The sequence below is a fragment of the Hyaloscypha bicolor genome, assembly GCF_002865645.1.
Source record: "Hyaloscypha bicolor E unplaced genomic scaffold K444scaffold_142, whole genome shotgun sequence".
Taxonomy (NCBI): domain Eukaryota; kingdom Fungi; phylum Ascomycota; class Leotiomycetes; order Helotiales; family Hyaloscyphaceae; genus Hyaloscypha; species Hyaloscypha bicolor.
The window spans coordinates 883,783-901,278 of record NW_020194644.1 but is presented as its reverse complement, the minus strand read 5'-3'; the positions used below and the strand labels follow the sequence as shown (position 1 = coordinate 901,278).

The 17,496-nt window shown below is 47.8% G+C and overlaps 6 protein-coding genes across 6 annotated transcripts; 3 read left to right on the top strand and 3 right to left on the bottom strand.

Annotated features, from left to right (window-relative positions):
- Positions 1-329: 329 nt before the first annotated feature.
- Positions 330-899, bottom strand: K444DRAFT_619096 (uncharacterized protein). Its single transcript, XM_024881454.1, has one exon. The coding sequence runs from the start codon at positions 673-675 to the stop codon at positions 355-357; it is 321 nt and encodes a 106-aa protein (XP_024730473.1). The 5' UTR covers positions 676-899; the 3' UTR covers positions 330-354.
- Positions 900-6,473: 5,574 nt separating this feature from the next.
- On the top strand, positions 6,474-7,573 carry K444DRAFT_150090 (uncharacterized protein). Its single transcript, XM_024870600.1, has one exon. It carries the CDS (start codon positions 6,627-6,629, stop codon positions 7,509-7,511), a length of 885 nt encoding a protein of 294 aa, XP_024730472.1. The 5' UTR covers positions 6,474-6,626; the 3' UTR covers positions 7,512-7,573.
- A 1,185-nt stretch (positions 7,574-8,758) lies between these two features.
- Positions 8,759-10,784, top strand: K444DRAFT_668137 (uncharacterized protein). Its single transcript, XM_024887375.1, has 2 exons — positions 8,759-8,886; positions 8,974-10,784. Exons 1-2 carry the CDS (start codon positions 8,807-8,809, stop codon positions 10,598-10,600), a joined length of 1,707 nt encoding a protein of 568 aa, XP_024730471.1. The 5' UTR covers positions 8,759-8,806; the 3' UTR covers positions 10,601-10,784.
- Positions 10,785-11,800: 1,016 nt separating this feature from the next.
- K444DRAFT_635349 (uncharacterized protein) lies at positions 11,801-12,151 on the bottom strand (the record flags this gene model as incomplete). The annotated part of the gene is made up of 1 exon (XM_024883854.1): positions 11,801-12,151. One exon carries the CDS (start codon positions 12,149-12,151, stop codon positions 11,801-11,803), a length of 351 nt encoding a protein of 116 aa, XP_024730470.1.
- Positions 12,152-13,935: 1,784 nt separating this feature from the next.
- K444DRAFT_150049 (uncharacterized protein) lies at positions 13,936-14,795 on the top strand. The gene has a single exon (XM_024870599.1). The coding sequence runs from the start codon at positions 13,994-13,996 to the stop codon at positions 14,669-14,671; it is 678 nt and encodes a 225-aa protein (XP_024730469.1). The 5' UTR covers positions 13,936-13,993; the 3' UTR covers positions 14,672-14,795.
- On the bottom strand, positions 14,733-17,209 carry K444DRAFT_150037 (ATP-binding cassette sub-family D protein-like protein member 1). Its single transcript, XM_024870598.1, has 5 exons — positions 16,606-17,209; positions 16,293-16,551; positions 16,017-16,244; positions 15,566-15,968; positions 14,733-15,520 (listed from the first exon to the last, which is right to left on the bottom strand). Exons 1-5 carry the CDS (start codon positions 17,116-17,118, stop codon positions 14,794-14,796), a joined length of 2,130 nt encoding a protein of 709 aa, XP_024730468.1. The 5' UTR covers positions 17,119-17,209; the 3' UTR covers positions 14,733-14,793.
- Positions 17,210-17,496: the final 287 nt, after the last annotated feature.

The following is a 17,496-nucleotide window of genomic DNA, read 5'->3' as shown; positions in this document are numbered from 1 at the left end:
GCTCGCGCCGCTTCGCTTACCAAGCAGCGCGATACCCGATTTAGTAAGGAGCGCCTTAAGCGATACCGGATACGGACTAGCCTAAGCCTAATTTTAGCCTTATCTCGCTTTCGAACCTCCGAGCGCACGTGCACGCTCACGTGACTAAATAATTAACTATAATCAACTATAGTTGATTATAGTTGATTATGATTTGATTAAGTAGATTTTGACTTGATTTGATTTGATTCAGAGGCTATAATCAAATCAAACTAAATCATTTGACACACTGTCTGCAAACCACTTAACACCCCCACACCCAAACCACACCACAACGCACCCCAAACTCTCACAACCTATAAACAAGTTCCCCAATCACCGATTGTTTTGGGGCCGGAATGACATTGGTTTGCGTCTATTGGGATGGGGTTGTGTTGTCTGGGGATCTGTGTCGGGATAATGTTCGGTGTTACGAATGCGGTATTCCGGGAGGGGGTTTCTCGGGTGGAGGTGAGGAGGAATGGAGGGAGAAAGATGCCGGAGGGGAGGGTGAGGATAGGTATAGTTGCTGGGATCACGTTCCTGATCAACTTGTTCTGGTTTGTCTGGACTGGCTATAAAAGTATCCGTTGGATCGTTTCTATCCCACGTCGACGCTTCGGGGCTGGAGTTTCTATACGTTGATTCTGACGACATATACTTACACGGGAGACTCGTACAAGATGAGTTTTCCCTCTTCCTTGACGATCATTCTCTGATTTCTTAGAGACATACTCTGCCTCAGCCTCGCCGGTATTGTTCTGATTTGCGCCTATTAGGAGCTGGATTTCCCCTCTTCGGAACTCAGAAGTACCACAAGCTCGGCAATCAAGGCGCCACCAGTCTTCTCCCCTGCCTGGCAATACTCATGGCTCTCATCCCATTTATTTTGAGGAGATATGGAATCGAGTTGAGGCGAAGGAGTCCGTGGGCAAGGATCGATGTTGAACGTGGTGGCGAGGAAGATGGAAAAAGAGACGAAGGGACAAGCTCCACCCCGCTCCCTCACATAGAGTAGGGGAAGGCGAGGCCGGGAAAACCTCGTTTTTCTTCTTCCTCCTCCACTAGTGGAAAATCTTACCATCACGTGAGTAACTTAGATCTTGTGAAAGGAGTTGTTCCTTGCTGAGGTAAGTTAAATATGGGATAACCCCAGGTCGCAAGTTCATGTCACCAATCTCACGCGGAATTTATTGATCTGATATCGGATCTATAGTGCACGTAACCTGGGGCGTTTTTCCATGTGGGGCTTTTGCTGGAGCGATAAGTTATATACTTTTAGAGCCCTGGCGATCAGGTCCACTTTGAGCTGGCATCTGGAATTAATATTTTCCGAAACTATCAGAGATCTCCGCGGCACCACCATATTATTGCCTGCTATGCCTCTCTAGCCAGACTACCAGAAATTCTTTTACCCGAAACCCAAAATTTCAATTTGTTTCAATCGGCAGACCCAACCAGCTTATGCGTTCGGGAAGGAGACTATTCTGATTTTAGCCGCCCGAGGTGACCGCGCCTCTCCATCTTCAAAAGTTGGACCTCTACATTTAAGCTTCCCCGCTTATTTAATTTACGACACATACATAGTCTACACGTACCCCTGGAACGTTTATTCGAGAAGTCCAAGCTCGCCCCCATACTATGACCGAACGCGGACACCTTCACGAAGTCCCGAGGCTGGAGACGATCTCCCCCGCGGGGAAACATGCAGCACAGGGGCAGGCTCCTGCCACGACATGCCATGGCTGAAGTTTTTCCCGGTACCAACACTCAGCCAAGTCCAATTAGTTCTTCAGGCCCACAGGATTCATCCGGTTGCTCTGTATATCTTTCACAACTTTCATCATACACGTGTGATCACCAATGTCACAAACACGAGGGCTTGTTTTGGCCCACAAACTGCCGGTGGAGCGTTGGATAGACAACTCAGCTTTGGGACCGAGACGTGTGGTTAGGTGGATTCATTTGGACCTGGTTTCAACTCGTTACCGTGATCTGTGACCCCCCATACACCAATACGAGCGATTTCCCAATCGGGGCCCCCGATTAGGGAATCGGACGCTACGATTAGGGAATGGGAGCTTCTTTACGAATCGGGCGTCCGATTAGGGAATCAGGGGCCCGATTGCCCAATCGGGTAATATTTGGGTATCGGGAATAACAAAATGAGGATATATTAAAGACACTTCACCCATACTAAGCTTTACTGGCCATGCCTCCCACTACGTCTAGGTGCTCCCATAGCTACCTTAGCCCTTTTTGGTGCCCTCCCCTCTACTTGATTACCTGATTCTCCTCCTCCAGCTCTATCCTTACGTGCTTGCTCAGTAGCTACTCTCTTCTTTGCTCTCTCAGATACCCTTCCAGCCTTCTGAACTGACGAGATTAATCTACGGCTATTTTCCAAGGCAACTGCCTTTGGTAAGGTAATCTTATCCTTTTTGTAAACTGCCCCAGTAATAGGTAATTCAGAATAAGTTAATTGGGAGGTAACTTTATTGAGGGTACCATGCGGCCAGAGAGTGGTAAGTTTACTATATTTGGTAGTAAGCCGGTATTCCTATATTTATTAGCTTTAGTAAGTATATTTATATAGGGTATATACCTTTAAAGTTTTCTCCAGAACTCTTACTAGTATCCTTGCCATCTCCGTACTAAATCGATACTGTTTTGGTATCTAAAGCGTTATAATCTCTTGATCGGTATACTCAAGAGCCTTGGAATTTGCCTTCTTTACCATCTTCTCTTACTACTTCCTTATATGCTCCGTAACCCTCTTGGTTAGTTCAGATAAAATCATCTCCTCTGCCGCTTCCTCCAGTTCAGCTCCCTGATTAATAAATAAGCTATCCTCATTCTCATTATCCTCCTCTCCTTTAGTAACCTCAATTATAGACGATTCTCTAGAAGTACCACTCTCATTCCCCCCCCTAGTGCCGTACGTATACGCCGAGCGTTCCCTTTGTGGTCTTGAAAATTGGTAGGTGGCTTTTATCTAAACCATATCTCATATAGCGTATTACCCTTAGGTAAAGCAGAGGTAGGAGTGGTATTAATAACCCATGCAATTAATGGAAGTAATTATATCTACGATTGAATACCAGTATCCGCTCGTATAGCTTGCAGGCGCCTTTTAAATATGCGATTAGTAATCTCAATAGAGCCTTGTAATTGAGGATAGTAAGCTCGTCTACGGATAATCTTTATCCCTCTTTGCTTACAAACCTTAATGACTTTGCCTTTGAACTCTCTTCTATTATTATAGGCTAGGATAGAGATATACCCATTATTATTTAGCCATTTGATAAGCTCGTCCGCAGCTTTATCCGCAGTTTTAGCCTTGAGCCTACGGATCCAAACGAACTTGGAAAAGTGGCATTTCAATTACCAAATCCACGTGTATTCTCCGTCTAAATCATGCTATAATAGTATTAATGAAGTGTGGATAAAAAGGTTCGGAATTTGCGAAATTCGCGAAAATCGCAGGAAAAGCTCAAAAACGCAGGAAACGTAGGAAATGCAGGAAATGCAGGAATATAGGGGTAAATTATATGACTTAAGGGATACTTATACGGAAATCCATTAAATCCAGAACCATATGCTGGCCTGGATAATGAGATTGGATAGGCTATACTCCCGTATTATTCTTTTGAGCCTTCTCTTTATTACAGTAAGCGTATCATATACTTATCCATACATGATCATTACGGGATGGGCCATGCCAAATTTTCCGTATATGCTCAAATATAGTATTAGAGCCTATTTTTTAATTAGTATAAAAATTAGTAGCTTTTAGAGGGTACTAACCAGGGTGTATTAATTTCTCATAGACAGTAGTAAGAATCTCAAAAGCGTCGTTATAGCAAACGGTATACCGGGCGGGAACAAGCTCTCTACATCGATTATCGTAGTATTCCTTGCGATACACCTGGCCGTCCTGAAGCTCATAGAGAAGGGAATCGTACTTGATATTAGCCTGGTAGCGTTTCTCTGCCTTGGTTCCGCTAGGAAGCGGAGCATTAGGATTTTGCAACCACCATCTGATATCCATACGTTTCCTAGCAGTAAGAATTTTCTTACTACCCCCCTTAGCAAGCCTCTGATCCCATGCAGCTTCGTCTTCAGCAGACCAATTATCAGTAGGCTCTTTAGTAATAGGGGAGGGTAAAAACTGGGTGCCGGAAGAACGAGCCCCTGGAGCAGTAATATCAAAATATTGCTCTGCTCTCCCATAAGTACGCTGACGAGGCGTACGTGGGGATGGGGATGAACGAAGGGTTGAAAGAGATATATTAGAAGTAAGGTAATTAATTGAGAGGTATATAAAATCAGTGGTTATGCTTGGAAAGTTGGTGCTTGTGCTGTGAACTGTGTCTAGGTAGTAAGGGAGCAGAGGCCCCATACATATTTGGGAGCTCTAGAGAAGTGTCTTTACTCCTATTATTACCTCCTTTAATATCTTAAATTAATAAATTAAACTATAACCTATAGAATCAAAATATGAGGTGTGGTGGAGTAAAGAATATAGGGCTGAATGAGCTAGTAAATAAGGGGAATTCAGCTCCTTCAGGCCCGATACCCAAATATCGAGCGATTGGGAATCGGGGGCCCGATTCGTAAAGAAGCTCCCATTCCCTAATCGTAGCGTCCGATTCCCTAATCGGGGGCCCCGATTGGGAAATCGCTCGTATTGGTATATGGGGGGTCACAGATCGGCTTCCCCGGCCGACAATAATTTCCTTGGGAATATCGCAGTGGACCACTCCAGCGGTTCATCCGCCGCCAATGCAATTCTGTCTACTTTACTTCAAGCGAAGCCATTCCCTGTACGTGGCCGTTAATGCCATTCAAGACGAGTTTTTGAATTTTCTTTATATAGTGGGGCTGCATCCCCACTCAGCATTGGCTTCCCAGAACTAGACATTTCTCGAGCTCAATAAGTTCCAGGCATTGTGTCATTAACTTTGCGTCTCAGTCCTGTCTCCCCTGAAACCATTGATCTGGAAAGACGACCCCACGGTTAGACTCACACGGATATATCTCAAATATCTAAAATCTGCCTTGGCAAGGACCAAGAAAACTGATTAGACGATGCTAGCGAATCATCTTGCACAAAGGTGTTCGAGACGTTGGGCACATATGCATAGCCTCAGCCTCACCGTGAGGTTGCAGTACAGCTGGAATCGCATATTTGTCATCACAAATAATGCTTTCTGGCAGATACTCTCTTCCATCAAGGCACGCGATCAATGAACGCACAATGGCAGAAGCAATTGGCTTTCTCGCAAGCGGTATTGCCCTGAGTCAACTTGCAGAGCAAATCGTTCGCAGCATCCGCAGCCTGCACGATTTGTGGCGCGACATTCGTGGTGGCCCCGCCAGCCTTGCAGCCACACTCGAAGAACTGGAAATCCTTGGGGATACCCTCTTGCAATTGCAAGGCGATATTGGGCGTCAAAATGAGCGCCGTCCTGGGGCAAAGAGTCTTGGGTACTGCCAGAAAACGGCAGAGGAGCTTGAAGAGATCACGAAGAAGCTGCAAAGGGGGTTGGAGGGGGGATTAGGGAGAGGAATGAGACAATGGGGTAAATTAAAAGTGGTTTTGGGGAAAAGAGAAATTTGGGAACTGCAGCAAAGGCTTGAGAGGGCGAAGTCGATGCTCAATTTGGCGGTTAATTGCTGTGCGTTGTATGTGAGGGTTTTCCCGACGTGGGCGAGAAGGAGAATGCGCACGGAGTTAACCCTTTTACAGGTCCTCAAATCACCGCCTAATGGCAATGCTCTTATCTAAAAGCCCAATCCTTGGTGAGCACGATGACGCTCTTCAGCCATCTAGAAGACCCGACCAAGCATCCCCGTCAACGAGGACTGTCACGCACAGGATAGACCACTTTACGGCCAGAACAGCACTCTATTGGCCTTTCCTCAGCTTTTACCTTTATCAGTACACAACTAAACGGTTTGCATCAAGCCGCCGGCCCTCCTCCACAATTGACCCCGACAACCAGTACGAGGACACCACTACCGTTACCGAATGCAGAATTCTGCCAGCATATTGGTTGCGATTGAAGGCATTTGCTTTCCAAAGCATGAACAGTAGGGGGGGCTGGAAATACACATTCAGATCGATCCGCGTGCTGCGGTATAGCCATCCGGTCTTCGATGCTATCTATTCGGGACAGGACGAGACTGTGAGGAGTTATGTCAAAGATGGTTTGGTTTCGATAAATGACACAGCACCCACTGGATGCACTCTACTTCACGTAAGTTTCCCTCATTGCGCCGCCTGCTTTTCTGTTTAAGCGGCTGGGGACTAATCCTTATTACTTCTAGTACGCAGCTTCCAATTCGAATGCGAATTTATGCAAATGGCTTATAGAGCAAGGCATTAATTCCAATGCTGTCGACATAAGTATGAGGTTAGTTTGACCTAACCCCGAGCTCGCGCTGCCTCCTTTCCCTTTAAACCTTTCCAAGACTAACACTAACGACTCCAAAAAAGGACGGCACTCCACAACGCAGGAGCTTCAGTCAGCTTACAAAATCGTCAGGGAGACCAACTCCGTGAAACAATAAGGGTGTTAGTTGAAGCGGGCAACATCGACCCCATGGCGATCAGCAAAGCAGGGCAAACCGCTCTGCATAACTTTATGGGCGCCGTGGAGCCGTATCAATATTTAATCCACTCGCAAGAGTATTTTGTTGTGGACCTCTCCCACGTGGATCGCCAGGGGCAGACTGCTCTCCAGAAGCTTGCGAGTTCACCTTTACCAGTGACTCCTACCTTGATCCGAGCCTCGACCCTTGAGTCGTTTCCAAGCCAGCTGGCGTTGCAGGAATGGCCCACAATCATGGGGCGAATGACGTTTCTTGTTGGCGCTGCGAGACGACTTGCGAGCGTCTTTCAACATACGTGCATCTCCAGAACGGAAATAAGGTTTGTTTCGGAGCTGATCAAAGCGGGTGCAGACCTCCATTTCGCTGATGAGTTTGGAGCGACGGCTCTGGATCGTTTGCTTGGTGATGGGCATTATCCTGCTTGGCCGTCCATCGAAATCAACAAGGAATGCTTGATACACGCTTGGCTTCTCTGCTTGTTCCAATGTGGCATTATTCTACATTCGTACTTCCGTGAGGAGGAAAGACTGCATCCGGGAGGTATGGTCGTGGAGCGGGACTGGCACCGGAGAGGCATCTATCGAACCTTCACAGTTTACTACGGGTTTTACAGCGATGACGTTACGATCCTCGTTGAGGATTTGCAACCTCTTTCTGACAGAAGTGAAGATATACCAGGAAGCTGGGACTCGGAGTTGGAATATGCTGATGCTCGCTGTATGTCGTTGGTCGAGGATTGCTATCCAACTGCTTTCTGGTCGGTTACTACTTCGGGCTTTCGACACGGGGATTACACGGCTGAGAGAGCAACGTGCAGTGAGGATCTCCCTGTAGGACAGCGTTGGAAAAATCGGCAGAATCGACTCTATAAGTAAGAGGAATAAATGAGCCGAAAGCTGGTCGGATGTTCAACGGGAATTTCAAAATACTATTGGAAGGGGTGAGAAGTTCGTTGCGGTGACATTTTCTCCCAGTCAAGAATCACGCCGCCATCATTTGTCAGCTTTCGCGTGAAAACGAGATCAAGAAAGCGAATGAAGGATCGCGATGTTGGTCAAGAGACTGCGACCAGCGTCTTTTCTTAAAAGTATAGGCGAAGGCGGGGAAAATGTAAAACGACACCCCCTCGGGTGTCGATTTGGGGCCACTAACCCAAAGCAGAGGCGCTTGGATAGGAGCACCAAAAATCTAGCTTTGTCTTTAATTTAAGTTAATTTTATAAGGAATTAATAGATTTTAATACCTGTTTAATTTTCTTATAGCGCTAATTTAGGATTATTAAAATATGACCATTTTACAAAATATAAATTAGTAATAGTTATTTAAATTAAAGAAGTTAAAAAGTAAATATTTTATAGCCTAAAAGTAAGCTTAAGTAAGCCTAGAAATTTAGCGAATAAGTCCCTAAAACCGGACATGAGAGCCCTATAAGTCCCTAATACATAGGGCCTTATAGGACCTAGGAACTAGAACTTAATTAATTAGCATACAAAGTCCTATAAATCAAAAATCTAATTTAAGAAATCGTTTTATTATAAGTTAAGAAGCACATGATTATATGATAAGCCTTATAAATACTAGCCCTATACTTATATTAAAGAATCTAACTTAAGGTCTCTAAATACCCTGGCCCCCATCAACGACACCCGAGGGGGTGTCGTTTTTCATATTCCCCACTCAAGGGGCAAACTAGACCTCGGCAGCTAGGAGCTCGCAGGAACAGGGGTCTGATTTGCCACACTGATCTCACGTACTATCCCCCCCCTTAAACAATTACGAGTGGGTCCAATATTCACCACACTCTCATGCCACAATTCACACCACTAAAGGCGCGCAGTCAAGGGTCTATAGCGAATAGGAGCGTTCGAAAGCACCTGATATTTCCTAATTCGGGGATATTAACGAAGTTTCAGTGTGGCGTTACTAAAGGACCCACTCATAATTATTTAGGGGGGGGGATAGTAAGAGAATTGCGGCTTGTTCAGGAACCTTGTTCACTTCCAGAAATAAACTTGGGGTAGTGCTTACAGGGTCCCATCTTGCCGGGAACGTTAAAGGAACTTCATTTCTCCTTCATCTCAAACTTTGCTTGTGCCGCTGGTCTGCAGCTACCTCCAGTCCTCCCGGACCCCGCGAGTCGGGACGGATATGGCGGGAATTGATTGCCAATATGAATGAGCCGAAACAGGTGACGATAAAAAGGAAGAGGGCGAGTGGGAAGCATTCGAGGAAGGGCTGTGGAACCTGCAAGTGAGCTATCCCGAATGAACCTCATCCCGCTAGAATCTCTTGCAAGGCGACTCACTCAATTTGAATGGTAGGCTAACGAAACTTTAGGATTCGAAGAGTGAAGTGTGATGAGACACGGCCAATCTGTAAGCGGTGTGTGAAATTCGGCATCAAATGCGACGGGTATCCTCCAAATGAACCCAGGCAACGGCAAGCAAGCCCTCCTAGGCGCCCCTCCAATTATTGGTCAGCGCCCCTGGACGCGGCAATCGCTCTCCTAGACCTCCCAAACACCTACTCCTTCGATAGTGAGGACGAATTTCAGTACTTCTCGTTGTTCCGCGACAAGACTATCTTCCAAATCATCCCATATTTCGACCAGACGCCTTTCCGCACCTTGATTCTGCAAGCTTGTGATATCTCTTCGATTCGGCATGCAGTCATTGCCATTGGTGCCCTCGACAAGACGTGTATGACTGTCAATGATCAACGAGCTCTGTGCTTCGACCGCCACACCGTAAACCCCACCTCCCATCATCAGAACGCCATCAAGGAGTATATCAAAGCCATTCGGATCATGAAAGATGAAGTTGCGAGCGGACAGCCATCACTGAGGACGACGCTTCTGACATGTTTGGTAATTGTATGCTTCGAGTATTTCCACGGAAACTATCGATTGGCAGATGCTCAAATTCACAACGGGATTGCTCTGATAGACAACTGGAGACGTTCATTTCCATACGCACATCAGCACCCACTTGGCTTCTCATCACCCGCTCCAGATATTGTCGAAGACCAACTGATCCAAGTGTTTGGCCAACTGGAAGTGCAATCCCTTTGTTTTGCCGGTGACCCACGAACCCCAGCCATGCACTGGAAGCTCCGGAACGAGGGAACAGCCATCATCCGCAACATGCCCGACTGCTTCGACAACATCTACGACGCCAAGATCTACCAAGCGCTGATCCTCCGACGACTCCAGCACTGGCAATTCTGCATCGGCGCAAACTACAGCCCGCCTATTTCCCGCGACGTGGACGAAGAGAAGGAAGTCTGGGGCGCCACATCGTGTGTCGACCACAGCCAACTCCGGCACCTCTCCCCGGAGAGCGGAAGCTCTGTCTCTGACCGCGCGGCACAGCACCGTTTCCACCTTGAGGAATTCTACCACTGGAAATACTGCTTCGATAACTTTCTTGAGAGAGAGCCGGCGCAGAAGAATACGTTGGCTACGGCGCTGCTGGAGCTATGTTTCATGACTACGAACTTGCATCTCAGTACTGCGTTGGCGGGTGATGCCACAATATATGACCAGTACACGAAGGAATTTGTCGAGATTGTGGAACATTGTGAAAAGACGCTTGTCCTGCTGCACAAAAAGGCTGACCAGAAAGTCGTTTTCACATTCGACAGTGGGACGATCTTGCCGCTCTACTTCACTGCCCTCAGTTGCCGTGTCCCGAAGATCAGGAGACGAGCAATCAGCGTCTTGCTCGCGTGGCCAAGAAGAGAGGGGGTGTCTGATAGTTTGTTCGCGGGGAAGTCGGCAGAATGGATTGTAGGTATTGAGGAGGAGAATATGGAGGATGGGTATGTGCCTGGATGGGCAAGAGTCAAGTACGTGGGTACGAGTTTCAGTCTGCTGAATCGGAGAGCGGAGTTGGTGTGTAACCAGCCGATTTTGACGCCGAATGGGAAGTCGACGCGGGAGAGGAGGCAGACGATTACTTGGTGAAAAGATGACAGATGTGGGGAGTCATTCGATATGGCGGGGTCCAGTTCAGATTCAAGATGCTGAAATACAGCGTATTTTGTTTTCGGGGAACTTGACTGAAACTCCGAATCTAAGCTGGTTTAAGAACTATGGGATGAGGTGCTCAAAAATATTACTGTAGCTACATGGACCTGGATGCAAGCAGATCAGCTTTGAGTGCATTGTAAATGGCGTGATACGTACACAGACGGAAGACACAGACGGAAGAAGTCCCACACCTCAAAACTTTAGAGACGATCATTGCAAAATTGGGAGCCAAGTTCACGCCAACTTCAACAAGTCTCGCATCACGTGAGACCCCGGTCAGTCCAGCAAAGCTGCTCCCGATAGCTATCTCCAAACCTCAACACTGTATGTCTTATGTGACTTCATACCGCGTATGCACTGGCTGCCGGTGTGAAAACTTGTATTGGAACTAGAGTGAATGAAGGGGGTCGGGAGGGAGAGAAGCACGTAGAGTTATTTTTAGCCATTGACTAGTCCGAGTATGGATAGCTCCGGTCCACAGAACTCTTCATCTCACTTGTCTAGAACCTCGAAATTTCTCATCCACAACATCGCATCTTGATCCAAACCGAACCTCTTTTCTGCCTTGCATGACCGACCATGGGCAGTTACGGCTGTCATATCACCTGTCTTTTCTTCGTTATTTGAACACAAAAGGATTGATTCCTCATCACTGGCGTCTGTAGCACGGATATTTCCCACTTTCCGTGAAGCTTCGCCTCAGCCTTCAGCCCGCCACAGAATCGTTTGACAACGGTTCTGACAGCAACATCCAATGCACCTCTTCAGTACTGTCACCCTCATGATGCGGCCCCTGGACATGCCCTTTCAGGCTGCCCCAAAATAATTTTATATCCCCAGCCCCTCAGCTGTTTGGAATCGCTGCCAGGTATAGAATTCTCACCAGCATCGTCAGTCACGGTGGAGGAGCATAAAGGGAGTACTTGAGAAGCATTAACTTTTCCTCATCATACCCACTATCCTTTGCTTTCCATTTCTTTTCCTTGGTCAGAGTTCAATCATGTTTTTCTCCTCGGCGACTCAAAGCTCCCCCGTGCATACTGCTATTTTCTGCATTGTTTCATTGTTTGTCCTCGACGCGTCTGCCAACTGCAATAACGAAAAGTGCCTCAAGGCGCTTCACTCCGATCTTGCTCAGGCATCTTCCTTCTGCAGCACATATGCAACGAATATGGCAATCTCAACTCCTTCCGCGATCAACTCGGGTTGCAAATCCTCGTCCTCGAAGATCCTCAGCGCTTGTTCTTGCATCAACGCGGCTACCACTGCATCGAAGACTTCCTCCACGAGCTTCACTACCGCGAAAAGTTCTTCGTCTAGTCGTACAACGAGCGTGTCTACCTCCACTCCCACTTCTCGATCAACCTCGGCCTCCAACCCAGCAATCCTAGCCTCCACTGTGACGGTCACAGTGGTCCAATCCATCATCCTTCCCGCAACCGCGACGGCAACAACCATACCCGCAAGCGTAACATGTATAGCCATTCCTTGCATACTTTACGAAAGCGCTATTCCCTCCTGTGTTCTCAGCTTCATTCAACAAGACTTCGGCATCTTCCAGCCGAACTGTTTTGGCGCCGGTTTCGGCCCGAACTTTGTCAAAAGCTGTGTTTGTCCGTTTCTCAGCCAACTGCCTGCTGCCTTTCAGTCTGCAGGAGTGTGTGCAGTGGCTGATATCACGACTGGATTGGCTTATCAGCGGTCTGAATGTCAGTGTCTGGGAGCGGTCATTGGGTAATGCTTCGAGATGGGCAAAGAGGGTATCAGTCGGAGTTGTGGAGCAGCTGGGATGGTGAAGGGGTTTGAAAATAGGAAGCACGCAAGACTTTGGCGTATGGTGATTTCAGCCTTATAGTTCTAATTGATTTCTTTGCATTCATCCAAGAGCCTGGCGTGTTGTCGAAGATTGCCACGTTGAAAGTGGCGATGCAACCAGTCCATCCTTCAATTGTTTCGTGGAGGGGCAAGTCGCTCTGCTTTCTGCAACCCAAATCTTCCCAGCAACTATGCTCTCCTCAGTCAAGGTCCTCCTCTCGTGGCCTCCTGGGTTGTGAGGGGGCTTCGTTCTGCCGAGGCTTTTGATCTCGCGGTGCTAGATTCAAAGTCAGCACACCATCCCTTTAACTTCTATCACTCACGTACCTTCATTCTTCCTCCTTCACTCCCGGCGCCGCTCCTATAATTACAATTTCCATTTCAATCATCTCTCTTCATGCTCCATCAACCAACCCACACCCTCTCCACCATCCTCACCCCCGTCATCGTCCTATTCGCCGTAGTATTCGCCGGCGTGAGCACAACACTTGCAGCCTTGAACTTTAGAATCCTGACTTGTAACCCCTCCCACAATACCGGCAATACAGGCACTGATAATGATGATAAGTGCGAACTTCAGTACTACGGCCCAGCTGCAGCCGTTTCGTGAGGCTGCCATTCGCTTTTGTGTTGCTTTGCTTCAGTTCACTTCGCTTCAATTGATTGAATAGAGGCTCCGGTTTGAGTCTCGATGTTCTGATATTTTCAAAGGAAAGGGAAGCAGGGGTGAGATATTTAATATAAAGATAGACCGATGGAGAATTTTCTTCTGTGGAACACCCGGTTGCAAGGCATGACATTCCGTCATGGACGGCAGAAGGCAGCGAATCCCACATGCCAGTTCGTAATAATGGGGATTTTCCATACAATTCAGCGAGTGAGGGATGAGTCTGTCCAGGGATGGCCGAAAAGAGGTTTAAAGGTGGAGATGGTGGCGTTCCTGCGGGTGAGTGAGGGTTGGAGACAGGCCATGTTTGGCATCAGGTGATGTTTGAACAGTTGTGAATTGGGTAGCCAGATCTAGATTGACCACTTTTAGATCTATTTTTATAATCACGCTGCTCGGTTTCTACATTCTTCCAATCAGTTACTGTAGTTAGGATCGAAGTAAGATTGAGGATTCGAAAAGAGGTTCTTGTTGCACCTGTCGCGTGCTCGTTGCAAGTAATATTCTCCTTATTTCTTCAACAAAATGTCAACCCTCCCCCTGCACCACTTCAATCAAATTTCACTCGACAGCTCATTCTTAACAAAAAAAATGGCTGCCTTGAAGGGGCCCAATCATCCAACCGCCAATGTTTCACGCGCTGCAAGAACTGGGATTGGGCGGCCACCGCTTCCAGGGACCCTCGCCTCTCAACGAGGCTGGGGGACAAAACACCAACTTGTGTACCTTCACACCAACATGCTAAGATTAAATTATTTGTTTCTCGTAGATATGAAAGGAAGTAGTTCCCAGCTGAAGTGTCTCACTTTGCTTGAATTCTTTACTCTGGATCTGTAATATTCAAAATGCACATTTCATTCTTCCAACTTTGTATACTTCTGGGAATTATATACACCGCCCCAATATCCGCACACCCAAAACTACCCTTCCCGCAAAACTTCCACCTCGCCATCTCCGCTTCTCACCAAAGCCAAAACCAACACCCTTTCCTCATCCTGCCTCCCACACCACCCCACCCAACACAACCATGCCACAACTCATCCCCCATCCACGGAATAATCCACATGCGCTCTCCCCTCCACCACCACGTCCCGCTCTCCTTCACCGTCAACACTTCCACCTGCGCACCGCGTCATCCAGCCTCGCAAAACATGCTCAAGAACCTCTCCTCCAAGATACTAACCGAGCATCCAGTTGGGATAACATTCTCCGACCCGTCTAAGCCGCTCCAACTATCTTCATCCACAAAACACAGGATCGCTTCCCAGCGGAAATTCACCGTTGCGCTTGGTTTGAGTCTGATAATAGTGCCAGAGGAAGGAGAAAAGGGGGAGGACCACCAAGATGTTGAAGGGATAGCGGCAGGTGAACTAGGATTCCTGTTCAGGTTGTTCGAGAGGGCGATAGAAGACTTGGATGTTGCGTTGCGAGATAGGGGGGCTGGGTTAGGGAGTGTGGTGTTAGAAGGAGGGGTAGAGGGTGTGGAGATGAGGTGCGAGTTCGGGATGAGTTGCGAGGACTAAATCGAGAGGACGGGAAGGGGATGTTGAGAGATATCCTGTTCCCTCATATCACAAAGATATCCCAATGTAGAAGAGAAAGAGTGATATGTACAAACCGATGGCCGGTGGAAATTGGGGGGTGATTAAGCGGCAGTCAGCTCCGCAACCCTCCTCTCTACCTCCGGCACACCCCTAAGTAGCACTTCCAATTCCTCCCTTTCATCCTCAAGCTTCAACCTCTTGTCCGCATCCAAACCCGTAAAAATATAATGTCCCTGCCCATCGAATTGCAATATCTTACTATGATACTTCCACAGACTCCTTCTATGACTTACCGTCATAAGCGTAATCCCCAACGCCTTCGCATGATCATACATAACTTTCTCCATCTCGAGCGTCACGCTGGATGTGCATTCATCGAGAATGGCGTATTTAGGGCGATTGTAGAAGAGCCGTGCCATTGCTACACGTTGTTGGAGACCACCGGATAGGACGTCTCGCCACTCGGCCTCTGCGTCCCAGCCTTCAGGGAAAGAGGAGACGAGGTGATCGAGATCCAGGATTTTGAGGATGGCGAGGAGATCGGTGTCTGTGATTCCCTTTGAGCGCATGATGCGTAGGGAATCAGGGTAGATAATTTGTTGGCGGAGAGAGCCGGAGGAGAGGTATGGTCGTTGCGGGACGTAGAAGACTTGTGAGAGAGAGGGCTTTCGAACGGTGCCGCCGTAGACGGGCCATAACCCACCCAGGATCCGGAAGAGGGAAGATTTGCCGCAGCCATTGGGGCCGACGACCAGGACGTGGTCGCCGCGTTTCATAGAGAAGGAGAGTGCTTTGACGAGGACACTGCCGCCGGGGGTGATGATGGGGCTGGGTATATTAGCTTAAGGTGGAATGTTCGGGGCAGTGACTTACACATTAATGAATTCTATGTCTTCGCTCTCGATCACGGTCCCCCGTCCTTTCATCAGATCCAATTGTTCGGCAGAGCTCTCGTCTGAGACAAGCGTCTTCTCGAAATGTCCAGCTTTGATATCATCCATGACTTCCAGCAGGGTAGCAACTCGAGAAGTGTAACCGGCCAGCTCAGTGACCTCCTTGTACGAGAACATAACCCGCCCAAAAGCATCTGAACTCGATAATAGCAGCCTTCGATTAGTTACAAAACTTTCTGTTCTGTCACCCATAGTTTGCGCAACTGCTCCCGGGATCTTGAAGAAGACCGGGACACTGCAAAGAATGAGTCCCAAAGCTCCCCAGACGTATTTTATGATGAAGTCTTCCATTATTCCATGTGTAAAGCGCCGCCGTAATATGTCTATAAAAGTCAGGAGAAGTAAAAACGGCCAGAGATAACTCCACTTACAATTGACGTGCTTGATCAATGTGAAGTATCCTTTATCCAACGTATCCTTTTCCGCTTCGTGTCCATTGTACAAAGCAATTTCTTCGCTATAGTCTATTAATCTTGAATGTTCAAACCGGAATTCGCCTTCTAATCGTGCTTCGTCTGCAACGTATTTCCCGAATGGAGGAGTCAACGCTCGCATAACGTTCGCTGATAATTGCACCAGTAGTGACATGAAGAAAAGGCCTAAAACAAATCAGTATGTGTCCTTACCAAGAGAGGTAATATTCTGACCTTCGCCACCAACGCTCTTGGAAAGAGAGTAGTTATAAATCAACATATCTAATGTAGGTTTCGCCAGATTCCCATATAATTCCGCTAGACTGTTCGCAAATTTCGATACGTCGACCGTGACCAACTGGTCCGCATTCTTTATCCGATCATCCAGCGCAGACAGGGAGTAGAAGGTCATGTTCGAGAGGTATTTATCGTGTATGTAATTCGTCAATCGTGTTCGGTATTGGAGAGAAAGTTGACATTGATGGTACGAAAGCTGCCAATCCACCGCATTAGCATACACCCCAGTCTCTAACCAAGATCTTCTTACCATTGAATTCGTAAAAGTCGCCGGCACTGCAATAGCCATCCACCAGACAATCCCGATCAAAAAGTCTCTCCCGCGCCCTCTGACCAAACTACTTACAAGCTGCCCATCCATCGCTGCAACCTTCAGACTAATTAGGGTCCTAATAACCAAGAACACGCTATGGCTGATCAACAGTCGCAACTCCTTGCTTCTCCAACCTGGTATGCATATCTTGAGCAACCTAAAGAGATTCTTGAAGAACTCCCGGTTGAGCTCAACCTTCGGCTTCTTCCCGCCATGACTGTGGGAGAGAGATGTAGACCCTCGTTGTCTGGCAGCTGCTTGCCGCAGTGCAGAGGCCTTTTGTTCGGAGATGGCGGAACGGATGCGGTTTAGGAGGGCGAAGAAGAGGGTCAGGTAGACGGTTCGGGAGATGGCGGTGCGGTGTGCGAGGTAGTGAGCTGTGAGGGAGTTGACAAGACTCTTCAGGGTTCGGTCTGGAGGGAGGAGACGCAGCTTCGACTGTGCTGCCATTGTTAGACTCGATGTCGAGGGTCGAGTCGGGGGGCGCGGGGAATGTTGGGAGCTTCAGGTCATGCTTCGGAGAGCTGCGTTGTGGGCCTCATCTGCGGGATTCCAAGGGAAGGGCCATGTCGTCGTGAAGACCTTGTGCTGAGTGAGTTTCAGGATGATTGACTCTTGGTGTAATGTTGTCGTTACGTTGTGCTGTGGTGGTGATGCGCGGAAAGTTGGTTGGTGCTGCTTGCCCTCGGCAAGCAGGGGTGTTCCCCAGAAAATGGGTATTCACATGTCACTCGCTGTGGGCTACGTTTTTCACATGAAGTACCACCAAAGCCAGACTCTAATCTCATTTTCGCTGGTTCCGTTTTAGTGAGTAGCAGCTGCTTTGAC